Raw genomic sequence first — 16,672 nt, 5'->3', positions numbered from 1 at the left:
TTAAAGTTGTTGGTCTCTATATAGCTATGCCCCCTTCATAACAACTGTATGGGGGTGAATGTTTTTTATAACCCACCCGTTTAAATTATATTAAAGCTTAAAGGTGCATACTGTAGACCCACACAAGATATGATATGTTGGTATGAAAACCTGCATTTTAAATTCAACCAAGTACCATGTATCAGAAATACAGCTTCAAAACCAGTTGGAAATTCAGTGAGAAATATCATTTTAATTGTGGATAGACGTCCTGCCTGGAGACACACACATGCACTAGGAGGCGAGGCATGTCCTCCTCAAAATGGCGGCCGCGTTGACGTATTGCTCCAATGAATAGTAGCTGTCAATGCGCTATCTGTGTGTGTATATGCTATCTATAGGTTTACACAGATATTGAAATCAGATCTGAATGATGAGTGATGAAGTGATGAATTCCAGGTTCAAATTCCCTCCTCTACTAACTGTTTTTGTTGAAAGTTCCTAAGAAAAGTCTGTCTGATTCATGACGTGTTCCTAATCAGCAGAATTGTTCGCAGGTGTGTTCTGAGAACGAGGAATCCCAATGTCTTCGTAAATCCAGTTACGATCCAAATATCGATAATATCGATACCAACGTTGGTATTGATATTGATCAATACCAATGTAATGAGATGAATACGTTAGTTTCAGTTTCTCTCCAGTATGCACTGCTGTGGTTTCACAGTGCAGAGCGGGCACTCTTTGCTCCTCTTCCCCCTCCTCTTGTGATTAAATCTTTGCAGCTCCATCAGATAATAATCAAATGCCAAATATTAGGAAAAAAGCTTTCTTTATGCTTTATAAAACAAGTTATTTTCACTGTCTGGTGAGCAGCAGTCAACTGAAACAAGCAATAAACTCCTGAAATAAAAGTATTTTTATGAGATTACAAAGGGACTGCTTTATATTGTATTCATGACGTTGCAGAAATTAATGTGTAGAATATAAAATGTCATACAAAAGTACAAAAGGATGTGCAAGTAAAATGATAAATCTTTAAAGCTTCTTAAAAAAAAAAAGTTAATGTCTTCATCATTTCATCAGATAAACTTCTTAAAGAATTGAAACTATTAACTGAAGCCAAAACAAGCACTTGTAGACGGTAAACAATATTCACGTACATACAGACTCAATATATGTTTGATTTCCTGTAAATCAGGTCCAGTGATGTAATATTAGAGCAGATATGTTACAGATAATAATATCAGAGATAAAGGTCCAGTGATGTAATATTAGAGCAGATATGTTAGATAATATCAGAGATTAAAGGTCCAGTGATGTAATATTAGAGCAGATATGTTACAGATAATGTCAGAGATAAAAGGTCCAGTGATGTAATATTAGAGCAGATATGTTAGATAATATCAGAGATAAAGGTCCAGTGATGTAATATTAGAGCAGATATGTTACAGATGATAATATCAGAGATTAAAGGTCCAGTGATGTAATATTAGAGCAGATATGTTACAGATGATAATATCAGAGATTAAAGGTCCAGTGATGTAATATTAGAGCAGATATGTTACAGATGATAATATCAGAGATAAAAGGTCCAGTGATGTAATATTAGAGCAGATATGTTACAGATGATAATATCAGAGATAAAGGTCCAGTGATGTAATATTAGAGCAGATATGTTACAGATGATAATATCAGACAGCCCGGCCTCGTTCCTCTCGACGTCTCAGCTACGCTACGACGTCTGGAGGCTGAAACACAAAGCAGAGTTCAAACAGCAGAAAAAGGTTGTAAGGCAAGGCAGCTTTATTTCTACAGCACGTTTAAGCAACAAGGCAATTCAAAAGTGCTTTACATAAATCATTAAAGAGCACTTCAAAATATAAAAACAAATACAATACGAGAATAAAAGTTACAGTGCAGTATAAGAAATTAACAATTATTTAAAGAAAGGCAGCATCAAAGAGAAAGGTCTTCAGCCTTGATTTAAAAGAAGTGAGAGTTGCAGCAGACCTGCAGTTTTCTGGGAGTTTGTTCCAGATATGTGGAGCGTAAAAACTGAACGCTGCTCCTGCATGTTCAGTTCTGACTCTGGGGACAGAGAGCAGACCTGTCCCAGACGACCTGAGAGGTCTGGGTGGTTCATAGTAGAGCTGTAATCGGGCCTTAAAAGTTTGGCCCAACAAGGCTCGAGCCTGACAGAATTCGATGTCATGGTCCCACATTTCCTTTTTCATGAATTTGTAACAGATTGTATTCCCCTAACCCTAACAAATGTTATGGGAGGATTGGGCTTAAATTGAAGGGAAATATAGGAACACAAGACCTCATTTTGAAAATGTCCTAGAAATGTGGGAACATAGGGCTGACCCCCTGGAAGCCAGTGTAGAGACTTCAGAACTGGAGTGATGTGATCCACTCTCTTGGTGTTAGTGAGGACTCGAGCAGCAGTGTTCTGAATCAGCTGTAGAGAGACCTGTAAACACACCGTTACAGTAGTCAAGTCTACTGAAGATTAAAGCATGGACAAGTTTTTCCAAATCCTGCTGAGACATAAGTCCTTTAACCCTTGATATATTCTTAAGGTGGTAATAGGCTGACTTTGTGATTGGGTTAATGTGGCTGTTGAAATTCAGGTCTGACTCCATGACTACACCAAGATTTCTGGCTTTGTCCGTTGTTTTTAACATTGTCGATTGAAGCTGAGCGCCGACTTTAAATCGTTCCTCTTTGGCTCCAAAAACATCCACCTCTGGTTTATTCTTTTATTTAAGTTTTCTTCATTTAACAAAGCAGTGTCACGTTTTACGACTGGAGAGGAGGCTTTTCAAGTGCTCAAACCAACGTCATGATTGAAGACTGGAGAGGAGGCTTTTAAAATTCACACTTTATGTCTTTATTAACAAAATTGACCCCAAAATATACTCACACCAAACTACAAAAAAAAACAATATTAAACTGAGGTACAATAACAGCAAACAATGACAGCAAGCTGCCAAAGTTCCTCAAGCCTTCTTCTCCTGAAGCCCTTTTTAACTCAGCCTCCCCTAACTGGAACCTACCACCTGCACAGGCGAGTATAGGGTGAGCTATCCTGAGCAAGCAACAGTTACACTTAAGTTTCTCTAAACGTCATTACAATTGGATAGATCAGTTACGGCCGACAATACTATTTATACATATATGTGCACCTATTACAATAGGCACCCCAAATATTATAAAAATGTCAGTTACTGCAGAACTCTCTTACCTATTGTTCTTCACCTTAGGATTGCCCAGCCCCTCCCTTCAGAAAAGACCTAATGAGGCAAACCTGCATCCACTCTCCCTGATTAAACTGGTGAGCAGCTGAGCTACCCCCTTATGACCCATACAACCTGCCGAACAGGTAATAATAAAATAACAAATACACTAAAACAATAACCTACAACATTAGTGATATTAAGAATTAAGCAGACACCAAACAGTATTCATTTTGGGAACAGCCTAGTGAAAAGGGAGAAAGGCAGCCTTTTCACACAACGTTCAAACAGCAGAAAAAGACAAGCAGCCGACAGCCACAGTGGCTCAAAGTCCTGCAGACTTCCTTCAGTAGGGGAGCTACCAGTCTAAAGTTTGTCCTGAGGGGGGCGCTAGAGGAAAGGTCATGGGGATCCCCTCTAAGCTTACTGGCTCAGAGATGTTTCTCCCTGTCAATATAATAGTAATAATAAGGACATTCATGCTGTCTCCTTTTTTAAGTAAAGCTCTAGTGTGTAACTTTTTGATATTAATGAACGTCTGTTACATTCAAGCCATCGCCAGATGAGTTGTTACAAAACTGATTAAGACTATCAGCTCCACACAGCTTTCTCAGTATGACTATGTTCACAAGATTGTGGCATCCAGTGACTCCACACACACACACACACACACACACACACACACACACACACACACACACACACACACACACACACACACACACACACACACACACACACACACACACACACACACACACAGTATAAACTGAAAATGTCTCAAGGGTTGGCTTTACTTTGAATCTCTGCACTAATATTTAGTTGCATAACCATTATTTCTGAGAACTGCTTCACATCTGTGTTGCATGTCAGTATCAGTGTCAGGTATTCCAGCCCAGGACCATTGAACTACATTCCACAATTCCTCTGCATTACTGGGTTTTACCTCAGAAACAGCATTTTTGATGTCACCCCACACGTTTTCTATGGGATTAAGGTCTGGGGATTGGGCTGGCCACTCCATAACATCCATCTTTGCTCGCTTACTGGTGTGTTTTGGATTATTGTCTTGTTCAAAGACCCATTTCAAAGGCATTTCCTCTTCAGCATAAGGCAACATGACCTCTTGAAGTATTCTGATGTATTGAAACTGATCCATGATCCCTGGTATGTGATAAATAGGCTCAACACCACAGTATGAGAAACATCCCCATAACATGATTTTTGCACCACCATGCTTTACTGTCTTCACAGTGTACTGTGGCTTGAATTCAGTGCAACGGGGTCGTCGGACAAACTGTCTGCGGCCCCTAGACCCAAAAAGAACAGTTTTGCTCTCATCAGTCCACTGAATGTTGCTCCATTTCTCCTCTGGCCAGTCAATGTGTCCTTTGGCAAATTTCAACCTATTCAGTACATGTCTTTTTTTCAGCAACGGGACTTTGCGGGGGCTTCTAGCTGATCGCTTAGCTTCACATAGCCTTCTTCTGATCCTAACAGTACTCACAGGTAACTGTAAGTCTTCTTTGATTTTCCTGGAGCTGATCATTGGTTGAGCCTTTGTCATTTTGTCTATTTTTCCATCCATTCGAATGGTAGTTGACCGTTTTTTCCCACGTCGTTCAGACTTTGGATGCCATTTCAAGGCATTTCAAATCATTTTGGCTGAGCAGCCTATCATTTTCTTTATATGTTTTCCCCTCTCCAATCAACTTTTTAATCAAAGTCCACTGTTCCTCAGAGCAATGTCTGGAACGACCCATTTTGCTGAGTATTTCAGTGTGAAATGCACTATAACCAGCATGCACAACATTTGCTTCCTTCCTTCCTTAAATATGGGCCATAACTGACACCTGTTTCTTCTTATTTTGAACACAACTGTATATATGAAATAAAAATGACAGTAAAAGAAGTTTAGTGACTCACCTACACTGTCATCCTTTTTTTTGCAAACGCACATCCTGTGAAGAAGTGTAGAAATAGTTAGAGTAGAATCTAACATATTACTGTTTTTAAAAATGTAATTGACACAAACTCAAGTTACAAAGTGCTTCACAAATAAATTAAATTGCTCATATTATGCTCAATTTCAGCTTCATAATTGTATTTAGAGGTTATATCAGAAAAGGTTTACATGGTTTAATTTTTAAAAAACACCATATTTTTGTTGTACTGCACATTGCTGCAGCTCCTCTTTTCACCCTGTGTGTTGAGCTCTCTGTTTTAGCTACAGAGTGAGACCTCTCACTTCTGTTCCATCTTTGTTGGGAGTCACACATGAGCAGTACCTAGGTAAGGACTACTAGCCAGTCAGAAGCAGAGTATGAGGGCGTGCCCTGACAGTACCTAGGTAAGGACTACTAGCCAGTCAGAAGCAGAGTATGAGGGCGTGTCCTGACTGTACCTAGGTAAGGACTACTAGCCAGTCAGAAGCAGAGTATGAGGGCGTGCCCTGACAGTACCTAGGTAAGGACTACTAGCCAGTCAGAAGCAGAGTATGAGGCGTGCCCTGACAGTACCTAGGTAAGGACTACTAGCCAGTCAGAAGCAGAGTATGAGGGCGTGCCCTGACAGTACCTAGGTAAGGACTACTAGCCAGTCAGAAGCAGAGTATGAGGGCGTGCCCTGACAGTACCTAGGTAAGGACTACTAGCCAGTCAGAAGCAGAGTATGAGGCGTGCCCTGACAGTACCTAGGTAAGGACTACTAGCCAGTCAGAAGCAGAGTATGAGGGCGTGCCCTGACAGTACCTAGGTAAGGACTACTAGCCAGTCAGAAGCAGAGTATGAGGGCGTGCCCTGACAGTACCTAGGTAAGGACTACTAGCCAGTCAGAAGCAGAGTATGAGGGCGTGCCCTGACAGTACCTAGGTAAGGACTACTAGCCAGTCAGAAGCAGAGTATGAGGGCGTGCCCTGACAGTACCTAGGTAAGGACTACTAGCCAGTCAGAAGCAGAGTATGAGGGCGTGCCCTGACAGTACCTAGGTAAGGACTACTAGCCAGTCAGAAGCAGAGTATGAGGGCGTGCCTGACAGTACCTAGGTAAGGACTACTAGCCAGTCAGAAGCAGAGTATGAGGGCGTGCCCTGACAGTACCTAGGTAAGGACTACTAGCCAGTCAGAAGCAGAGTATGAGGGTGTACCCTGACAGTACCTGAGGTAAGGACTACTAGCCAGTCAGAAGCAGAGTATGAGGGTGTACCCTGACAGTACCTAGGTAAGGACTACTAGCCAGTCAGAAGCAGAGTATGAGGGCGTGCCCTGACAGTACCTAGGTAAGGACTACTAGCCAGTCAGAAGCAGAGCATGAGGGCGTGCCCTGACAGTACCTAGGTAAGGACTACTAGCCAGTCAGAAGCAGAGTATGAGGGTGTGCCCTGACAGTACCTAGGTAAGGACTACTAGCCAGTCAGAAGCAGAGTATGAGGGCGTGCCCTGACAGTACCTAGGTAAGGACTACTAGCCAGTCAGAAGCAGAGTATGAGGGCGTGCCCTGACAGTAGCTAGGTAAGGACTACTAGCCAGTCAGAAGCAGAGTATGAGGGCGTGTCCTGACAGTACCTAGGTAAGGACTACTAGCCAGTCAGAAGCAGAGTATGAGGGTGTGCCCTGACAGTACCTAGGTAAGGACTACTAGCCAGTCAGAAGCAGAGTATGAGGGTGTGCCCTGACAGTACCTAGGTAAGGACTACTAGCCAGTCAGAAGCAGAGTATGAGGGTGTGCCCTGACAGTACCTAGGTAAGGACTACTAGCCAGTCAGAAGCAGAGTATGAGGGCGTGCCCTGACAGTACCTAGGTAAGGACTACTAGCCAGTCAGAAGCAGAGTATGAGGGTGTGCCCTGACAGTACCCTAGGTAAGGACTACTAGCCAGTCAGAAGCAGAGTATGAGGGCGTGCCCTGACAGTACCTAGGTAAGGACTACTAGCCAGTCAGAAGCAGAGTATGAGGGTGTGCCCTGACAGTACCTAGGTAAGGACTACTAGCCAGTCAGAAGCAGAGTATGAGGGCGTGCCTGACAGTAGCTAGGTAAGGACTACTAGCCAGTCAGAAGCAGATTATGAGGGTGTGCCCTGACAGTACCTAGGTAAGGACTACTAGCCAGTCAGAAGCAGAGTATGAGGGCGTACCCTGACAGTACCTAGGTAAGGACTACTAGCCAGTCAGAAGCAGAGTATGAGGGCGTGCCCTGACAGTAGCTAGGTAAGGACTACTAGCCAGTCAGAAGCAGATTATGAGGGTGTGCCCTGACAGTACCTAGGTAAGGACTACTAGCCAGTCAGAAGCAGATTATGAGGGTGTGCCCTGACAGTACCTAGGTAAGGACTACTAGCCAGTCAGAAGCAGAGTATGAGGGCGTGCCCTGACAGTACCTAGGTAAGGACTACTAGCCAGTCAGAAGCAGAGTATGAGGGCGTGCCCTGACAGTACCTAGGTAAGGACTACTAGCCAGTCAGAAGCAGAGTATGAGGGCATGCCACGCTAGCAGCTAGGCGAGCATTATAACGTGTGTTCCAAAGTGACCACGTTTGTCTCTGAAGTAAAGGCTGGACTACAATAGAGCTGTTTGGAGCAGTTTGTGAACAGTGTTTTCTGTTGGAGATGGTAAGTCCCTTTGGGGGGGACTTTGGGCTTTTTCACTTTGTAAACCTATAACGTACACAAAAAAAGATATATAACACAATAGAGAAAAGGGAAAAAGCATAATATGAGCACTTTAAGATGAAATAAAATACAATTTCACGATAGCAAATCAAACGCAGTAAAGCCACATAAATCATTTTAAGAAAATGCAAAATGAACGACTCTTCGACTTCTCATGTTTCAGAGTAATGTAGAAATATTTTTGTTTTGAAGAATAAATACAGGAACGTGACTCAGCAGAGTGATTTGAAAGTTACCTTTTGATGATGATGATGATGGATGTTACTATGACGAAGAGAACAGTGAGCAGACTGAAGAGAAGCAGACGAACAGCCAGCAGTGTTTCAAAGGCTTTTGTTCCTGAGAAACAGATCAGAAAGCTGTTGGACTGTAGACTAGTAATGCACTGAATGTTCGGCTACTGAAATTTTCGGTCAGAATAGCAAAAAAAATTTCGCCGTTTGCCCGAATGAATGAAAAGGCCAAATACATTCTACACAATAATTACGTTTTTGATGACATGATCAAATGTCAACCATTGTAGACTGAGAGGTGCGCACACTTTATAAATGTTGCAAACATGTCGGCAGTGTGGATGTTATTAAGGGCTAGACCTTTTTCACGGCAGACATGTTGACATGTCATAGTAGGAAAAGCCCAGGTGTATTCAAACCCATTAATGATGGCTGCAGTCCACTTAGGAGAGGCCCTGGTATTGTTCATGCTGACTCACTGAAATAGCTTACTGGGACACTTGATGGAACTGAGCCATCGTTGAGGTTATCAATTTCAGCTGTGCTTTTCCTACTATGACAAGTCAACATGTCTGCTTTGAAAAAGGTCAATAAACTTTACTGTTTGGCTGATTTCATTTTTCAACTTTGGCCCCGGTGTGTATGTCAAAACACGGACGGAGACGACTTCTCTCTTTTGATACTTGAATGAATTAATTATTTGACTTACAGGTCTCAAGGACACAGTTAGTCATTGACATCCTCAGTAATAGATTTCTCCTACTTCACAACTCTATTTAAGTTTAAATAATTATTTCCTACAAACAGAAAACTGATAAAACAAACCTTCCTCCTCATCTTCCACGTGCAGGCTGTACGGCACGGAGAGGGTGCGCTTGTTCCTCTTCAAACCACAGGTGTAGTTCCCAGAATCCTTTTCAGTCAGATAACCCAGATAGAGGGTGGGGCCAGACTCGGAGAGGGCGGAGCCATCTCTGAACCAGGTGACCTCCAGTTGGTGGATAGTGCAGATTACAGCAGAACAGTTCAGTGTGACTGCTTCCCCTCTTTTAAACTCTCCGTCATCTCTGGAGCTTCTTATCTCCATCTGAGCACCATCTAAAGTAAATATCAAAAATAAAATAAATGTGCATTATAAACGTCCTTTACTGAATTTATTACATTCAGTACATGGTTTAGAGCAAATTTAGTGCATTCAAATGTTGTACTATAAACAACAACTACTGCAAATACTCACTTAATATAATCTTAAAAAATGTCATTTTAAATGCTTTTACCTCCGACTGTGACTCTCACTCCTGCTGGGGCAGTAAAAGTTGATCTGGGATCATTAGCTTCCACTCTGAAGCGAAAAGTTGCGTCGTCTTCCTCCTGTAAATCTGAGATCTGTAAAGTGCAGTCTCCCTTCTTGTCTCCCAGGTATCTGTAGCGAGGGTTGTTGTTCTGTGATTCGCTGTCATACACAGACGGCGTGCCTGTCCAGCACACGTGAGGGCTCTGGCACCAGATGACTCTGACGACCTCAATCAAAACTTCTCTTCCATTGTCATTGACAGACTCCAGTGGTGTGAAGGAGCAGGGGAGGGTGATGGTCGATCCTTTCACACCACAAACACGATCTGGATAGTTCACATTTTGACCCAGAGCAGCTGGAACAACATCACAGTGAGATTAGGAAAAATAACTTAATTTAGTGTGAATGCTTTGATGTGAAAACTAATCAAAATAGGGCTGGGTATTGCGGATGATTTTCGATTTGATAACATTTTCGAGTCAATATCAATCAGGTTAGGAAAATGTCAGATATAATACGGCAAGTCAACATGTCTGCTTTGAAAAAGGTCAATAAACTTTACTGTTTGGCTGATTTCATTTTTCAACTTTGGCCCCGGTGTGTATGTCAAAACACGGACGGAGACGACTTCTCTCTTTTGATACTTGAATGAATTAATTATTTGACTTACAGGTCTCAAGGACACAGTTAGTCATTGACATCCTCAGTAATAGATTTCTCCTACTTCACAACTCTATTTAAGTTTAAATAATTATTTCCTACAAACAGAAAACTGATAAAACAAACCTTCCTCCTCATCTTCCACGTGCAGGCTGTACGGCACGGAGAGGGTGCGCTTGTTCCTCTTCAAACCACAGGTGTAGTTCCCAGAATCCTTTTCAGTCAGATAACCCAGATAGAGGGTGGGGCCAGACTCGGAGAGGGCGGAGCCATCTCTGAACCAGGTGACCTCCAGTTGGTGGATAGTGCAGATTACAGCAGAACAGTTCAGTGTGACTGCTTCCCCTCTTTTAAACTCTCCGTCATCTCTGGAGCTTCTTATCTCCATCTGAGCACCATCTAAAGTAAATATCAAAAATAAAATAAATGTGCATTATAAACGTCCTTTACTGAATTTATTACATTCAGTACATGGTTTAGAGCAAATTTAGTGCATTCAAATGTTGTACTATAAACAACAACTACTGCAAATACTCACTTAATATAATCTTAAAAAATGTCATTTTAAATGCTTTTACCTCCGACTGTGACTCTCACTCCTGCTGGGGCAGTAAAAGTTGATCTGGGATCATTAGCTTCCACTCTGAAGCGAAAAGTTGCGTCGTCTTCCTCCTGTAAATCTGAGATCTGTAAAGTGCAGTTTCCCTTCTTGTCTCCCAGGTATCTGTAGCGAGGGTTGTTGTTCTGTGATTCGCTGTCATACACAGACGGCGTGCCTGTCCAGCACACGTGAGGGCTCTGGCACCAGATGACTCTGACGACCTCAATCAAAACTTCTCTTCCATTGTCATTGACAGACTCCAGTGGTGTGAAGGAGCAGGGGAGGGTGACTGTTGATCCTATCACACCACAAACAGGATCTGGATAGTTCACATTTTGACCCAGAGCAGCTGGAACAACATCACAGTGAGATTAGGAAAAATAACTTAATTTAGAGCGAATGCTTTGATGTGAAAACTAATCAAAATAGGGCTGGGTATTGCGGATGATTTTCGATTTGATAACATTTTCGAGTCAATATCAATCAGGTTAGGAAAATGTCAGATATAATACCAGTTTAGCTTGGAAGTTAAAGAGATTCTCAGAGAACGTATTTACCAAGTTAATGTTTACATTTAAGTGCTCATATTATGCTCATTCAGGTTCATAGGTATTTAGAGGTTATATCAGATTAGGTTTACACGATTTAATTTAAAAAAAGCTTTAGCTACAGAGTGAGGCATCACACGTCTGTTCAATCTTTGTTGGGAGTCGCACATGCAGTAGGTAGGTAAGGACTACTAGCCAGTCAGAAGCAGAGTATGAGGGCGTGCCCTGACTGTACCTAGGTAAGGACTACTAGCCAGTCAGAAGCAGAGTATGAGGGCGTGCCCTGACAGTAGCTAGGTAAGGACTACTAGCCAGTCAGAAGCAGAGTATGAGGGCGTGTCCTGACAGTACCTAGGTAAGGACTACTAGCCAGTCAGAAGCAGAGTATGAGGGCGTGCCCTGACAGTATCTAGGTAAGGACTACTAGCCAGTCAGAAGCAGAGTATGAGGGCGTGTCCCTGACAGTACCTAGGTAAGGACTACTAGCCAGTCAGAAGCAGAGTATGAGGGCGTGCCCTGACAGTACCTAGGTAAGGACTACTAGCCAGTCAGAAGCAGAGTATGAGGGCGTGCCCTGACAGTACCTAGGTAAGGACTACTAGCCAGTCAGAAGCAGAGTATGAGGGCGTGCCCTGACAGTACCTAGGTAAGGACTACTAGCCAGTCAGAAGCAGAGTATGAGGGCGTGCCCTGACAGTACCTAGGTAAGGACTACTAGCCAGTCAGAAGCAGAGTATGAGGGCGTGTCCTGACAGTACCTAGGTAAGGACTACTAGCCAGTCAGAAGCAGAGTATGAGGGCGTGCCCTGACAGTAGCTAGGTAAGGACTACTAGCCAGTCAGAAGCAGAGTATGAGGGCGTGTCCTGACAGTAGCTAGGTAAGGACTACTAGCCAGTCAGAAGCAGAGTATGAGGGCGTGCCCTGACAGTAGCTAGGTAAGGACTACTAGCCAGTCAGAAGCAGAGTATGAGGGCGTGCCCTGACAGTAGCTACTGATTTCAAGTGAAAAACTTGCATTGAACAGGTCCTTCTTCAAAACAATTCTACTGGTTTTCTGCTACAAGGGGCAATCATTGTTTCCATTTTTGTTTTTGATAGCATTTTCATAGGATACTCTTACCTAAGAGTCTGACGCTCACTCCTGATATGTCAGTGAAAGATGCTCTGCGGTTATTAGCTTCCACTCTGAAGCGTAAAGATGCGTTGTCTTCCTCCTGTAAATCTGAGATCTGTAAAGTGCAGTTTCCCTTCTTGTCTCCCAGGTATCTGTAGCGAGGGTTGTTGTTGTTTGATTCGCTGTCATACACAGACGGCGTGCCTGTCCAACACATGTGAGGGCTCCGGCACCAGGCGACTCTGACGACCTTGATCGAAACTTCTCTTCTATCGTCTTTGACAGACTTCAGTGGTTTGAAGGAGCAGGGGAGGGTGATGGTCGATCCTTTCACAGCCCAAACAGGGCTATCTGGATAGTTCACACATTGACCCAGAGCAGCTGGAACAACAACACAGGGAGTTTAGGAATAAAGGAACTTGATTTAGAGTGAATGCTTTCATGCGAAAACTAATAAATAGTGCTGGGTATCGCCAAAGGTTTTACAAAATTCAATTCAGAATTCACAAGGCCCAGATTCAATAACATTTTTAATTCCATATCAATCAGAACTGTAGAATTAACAGGGTTAAGTTATTGATATTATTGCCATTTTTGTTTTCGATAGCCACAGGATTACCACAGGATGCTCTTACCAGTGACTGTGACTCTCACTCCTGCTAGGTCAGTAAAAGATGCTCTGGAATCATTCATTTCCACTCGGAAGTGAAAAGTTGCGTCGTCTCTATTTTGTAAATCTGAGATCTGTAAAGTGCAGTTTCCCTTCTTGTCTCCCAGGTATCTGAAACGAGGGTCGATGTTCTGTGATTCGCTGTCGTACACAGACGGAGTGGTAAGCTGACAGAATTCATGGTTCTTGCACCAGATGACTCTGACGACCTCGAGCAAAACTTCTCTTCCATTGTCATTGACAGACTCCAGTGGTGTGAAGGAGCAGGGGAGGGTGATGGTCGATCCTTTCACACCACAAACACGACCTGGATATTTTACTCTTTGACCCAGAGCAGCTGGAACAACATCACAGTGAGATTAGGAATAAAGGAACTTGATTTAGAGCGAATGCTTTGATGTGAAAGCCCTAAAATAGCGCTGGGTATCGCGGATGATTTCTCAAATTTGATTCCGAATTCACAAGTTCCCGATTCGATAACACTTTCGATTCAATATCAATCAGGTTAGGGAAATTACAATACAATACCAGTTTAGCTTGGATGTAAAAGAGATTCTCAGAGAAGTTATTTACCAGGTTAATGTTGACATTAAGAACTGACCTCCAAAAAGTTCAGTTTGAAGTACTTTTTACTGAACAGCACTAACATGACAGTCATTGACAAACTACAGCAGTCGTCGACACAATACAGTGAAACTGTCGACTACAGCCAGAGAGGAGAGAGATCATAAACAACTATACAACTACAACATGGCAAACTATTAAAAAATCCATCTCTGACAAATTAACATTTGAATGTAGCCGACAAAAAGTGAGGGACAGTTAAGACAGAAAACACCAAAATAACTAGTTACATTCTTGGCAGATATTCAAAGATAGATTTTAGGATTTCATTAATCAATAACAAATCACTCAAACAAATATCTATTTTAATTGGAGATTGATTATTTTAACCCAGCCGTACCAAAGAAAATGGGCCTCCTAAAACAGAACACAAAACGAGAAAATAATAAAACAGATTCAGAGCTGCAACTTCAGAAGCATAAATGTTTGATGTGAAAAACTAACTGACAAAAACATCATTAAAGATACTAACGTAATGTAAATAAAGTCCATGTCTTACCAGCGAGCACTAACGTGAAGCAACAGTAAATCTTTCTGTCCCAAACTGCCATCCTTTCTTTTTTAATGAGTTGATTTAATGTTTTACTTGTTGGAATGTTGAACCTGCAGCAGCGATGAGAAAGACACTGACTGACTGTAGAATCGTCAGAGGCGTCTGTGTCACTGTGCAGTGTCAAATGTGGAAAAAAAATACTGACTAACAATAGGTCACACTTCTTTTGCAGGGCTAAAACGTGTAAAAACGCCCTTACACTCAAACCAACATTTTTTGTCAGCTAAATTCAAATGTTAATTTGTCAGAGATGGATTTTTTAATAGTTTGCCATGTTGTAGTTGTATAGTTGTTTATGATCTCTCTCCTCTCTGGCTGTAGTCGACAGTTTCACTGTATTGTGTCGACGACTGCTGTAGTTTGTCAATGACTGTCATGTTAGTGCTGTTCAGTAAAAAGTACTTCAAACTGAACTTTTTGGAGGTCAGTTCTTAATGTCAACATTAACCTGGTAAATAACTTCTCTGAGAATCTCTTTTACATCCAAGCTAAACTGGTATTGTATTGTAATTTCCCTAACCTGATTGATATTGAATCGAAAGTGTTATCGAATCGGGAACTTGTGAATTCGGAATCAAATTTGAGAAATCATCCGCGATACCCAGCGCTATTTTAGGGCTTTCACATCAAAGCATTCGCTCTAAATCAAGTTCCTTTATTCCTAATACTCCGAGGTCGTCAGAGTCTTCTAGTGCCAGAACCATGAAACCTGTCAGGGAGAGACTCCGTCTGTGTACGACAGCGAATCACAGAACATCGACCCTCGTTACAGATACCTGGGAGACAAGAAGGGAGACTGCACTTTACAGATCTCAGATTTAAAGAAGGAAGACGACGCAACTTTTCGCTTCAGAGTGGAAACTACTGACAGCAGAGCATCTTTCACTGACCAATCAGGAGTGAGAGTCAAAGTCATAGGTAAGAGTATCCTATGAAAATGCTATCAAAAACAAAAATTGAAACACAATGATTGCCCCTTGTAGCAGAAAACCAGTAGAATTGTTTTGAAGGACATGTTCAATGCCAGTTTTTTATCCAGTTAGTGTTTTTTTGGCTTAACTCTGGAGCTTTTTACATAATGTCGGACCGTTCTACCAAGAAGCATTGAAGGACGTCGGAATTTTGAGAATCCGACAGACAATTTGGTTTTTACAGCTTTCTAGGGAAAGTGTTTTTTCTTTGGCGATCTTTTAAACAAAACGTGCATTTTCAAACCTGCCAGCGGGTTTTGGGGTTAGTAGACGTTTTGGGGGTCATTTCTTAAAGGTGCAATATGTAATATATTTACTGTATTTAATAAAAAATGAGCACAATGTGTCATCAGATATTACAAAAACATGCTAACTTTAAATACTATGTTTTCTGACAACAATGCTAAAGCCAGGATTTTCTCCTTTGAAATTGTATAACCATCAACATAGCAATCTAGCAACTCCTCTGTGCTGGGGAGTAATGTCTGGCAATACGAGACTAGCATCAAGCTAACATTGATATTGTGTGACATTGGGTTTAGTGTTCTCAGCCTGGCAACTCCCGTGAACTTCAACGCTGGGGAGGAGGGGCCGGGGGAGACGAGTCTTTTCAGTATTTCAATTTGAACTGCAGCAACTATTTTAAATGCTAGCTGTCAGTATTACATATTGGACATTTGAATTGCTCATATTATGCTTTTTGGCTTTTTCCCTTTCCTTTATGGTGTGATATATCTTTTTTGTGCATGTTATAGGTTTAAAAAGTGAAAAAGCCCAAAGTCCCCCCCAAAGGGACTTACCATCTCCAACAGAAAACACTGTTCTCAAACTGCTCCAAACAGCTCTGTTGTAGTCCAGCCTTTACTTCAGAGACAAACGTGGTCACTTTGGAACACATGTTATAATGAGGGCGTGCCGTGACAGTACCTAGGTAAGGACTACTAGCCAGTCAGAAGCAGAGTATGAGGGCGTGCCCTGACAGTACCTAGGTAAGGACTACTAGCCAGTCAGAAGCACAGTATGAGGGCGTGCCCTGACAGTACCTAGGTAAGGACTACTAGCCAGTCAGAAGCAGAGTATGAGGGCGTGCCCTGACAGTACCTAGGTAAGGACTACTAGCCAGTCAGAAGCACAGTATGAGGGCGTGCCCTGACAGTACCTAGGTAAGGACTACTACCCAGTCAGAAGCACAGTATGAGGGCGTGCCCTGACAGTACCTAGGTAAGGACTACTAGCCAGTCAGAAGCAGAGTATGAGGGCGTGCCCTGACAGTACCTAGGTAAGGACTACTAGCCAGTCAGAAGCACAGTATGAGGGCGTGCCCTGACAGGCCCTCATACTCTGCTTCTGACTGGCTAGTAGTCCTTACCTAGGTACTGTCAGGGACGGCCCTTATATTCTGCTTCTGACTGGCTAGTAGTAAATACAATTATGAACCTGAAAATTAGCATAATATGATCACTTTAATTTAAACATTAACTTGGTGAATACGTTCTCTGAGAATCTCTTTAACATCCAA

At 42.3% G+C, this 16,672-nt stretch overlaps 1 protein-coding gene across 4 annotated transcripts; it reads right to left on the bottom strand.

Annotated features, from left to right (window-relative positions):
- Nucleotides 1–1,335: 1,335 nt before the first annotated feature.
- LOC144514095 (sialoadhesin-like) lies at nt 1,336–14,293 on the bottom strand. 4 transcript variants are annotated; one of them, XM_078245289.1, is made up of 11 exons: nt 14,129–14,293; nt 12,971–13,342; nt 12,342–12,716; nt 10,650–11,021; nt 10,198–10,470; nt 9,395–9,766; nt 8,943–9,215; nt 8,121–8,223; nt 5,149–5,179; nt 2,347–2,452; nt 1,336–1,727 (listed from the first exon to the last, which is right to left on the bottom strand). In XM_078245289.1, exons 1-11 carry the CDS (start codon nt 14,178–14,180, stop codon nt 1,642–1,644), a joined length of 2,415 nt encoding a protein of 804 aa, XP_078101415.1. In that variant the 5' UTR covers nt 14,181–14,293; the 3' UTR covers nt 1,336–1,641. The 4 variants fall into 4 exon arrangements, with proteins under 4 accessions (XP_078101415.1, XP_078101416.1, XP_078101414.1 ...); XM_078245290.1 differs by lacking the exon at nt 2,347–2,452 and having other exon boundaries at nt 5,145–5,179; nt 14,129–14,292; XM_078245288.1 differs by having other exon boundaries at nt 1,634–2,452.
- Between the last annotated feature and the right edge of the window lie 2,379 nt (nt 14,294–16,672).

Source organism: Sander vitreus, unplaced genomic scaffold (assembly GCF_031162955.1).
Source record: "Sander vitreus isolate 19-12246 unplaced genomic scaffold, sanVit1 ctg448_0, whole genome shotgun sequence".
In the NCBI taxonomy this organism is placed as follows: Eukaryota; Metazoa; Chordata; class Actinopteri; order Perciformes; family Percidae; genus Sander; species Sander vitreus.
This window is presented reverse-complemented; position numbering and strand designations above follow the sequence as displayed.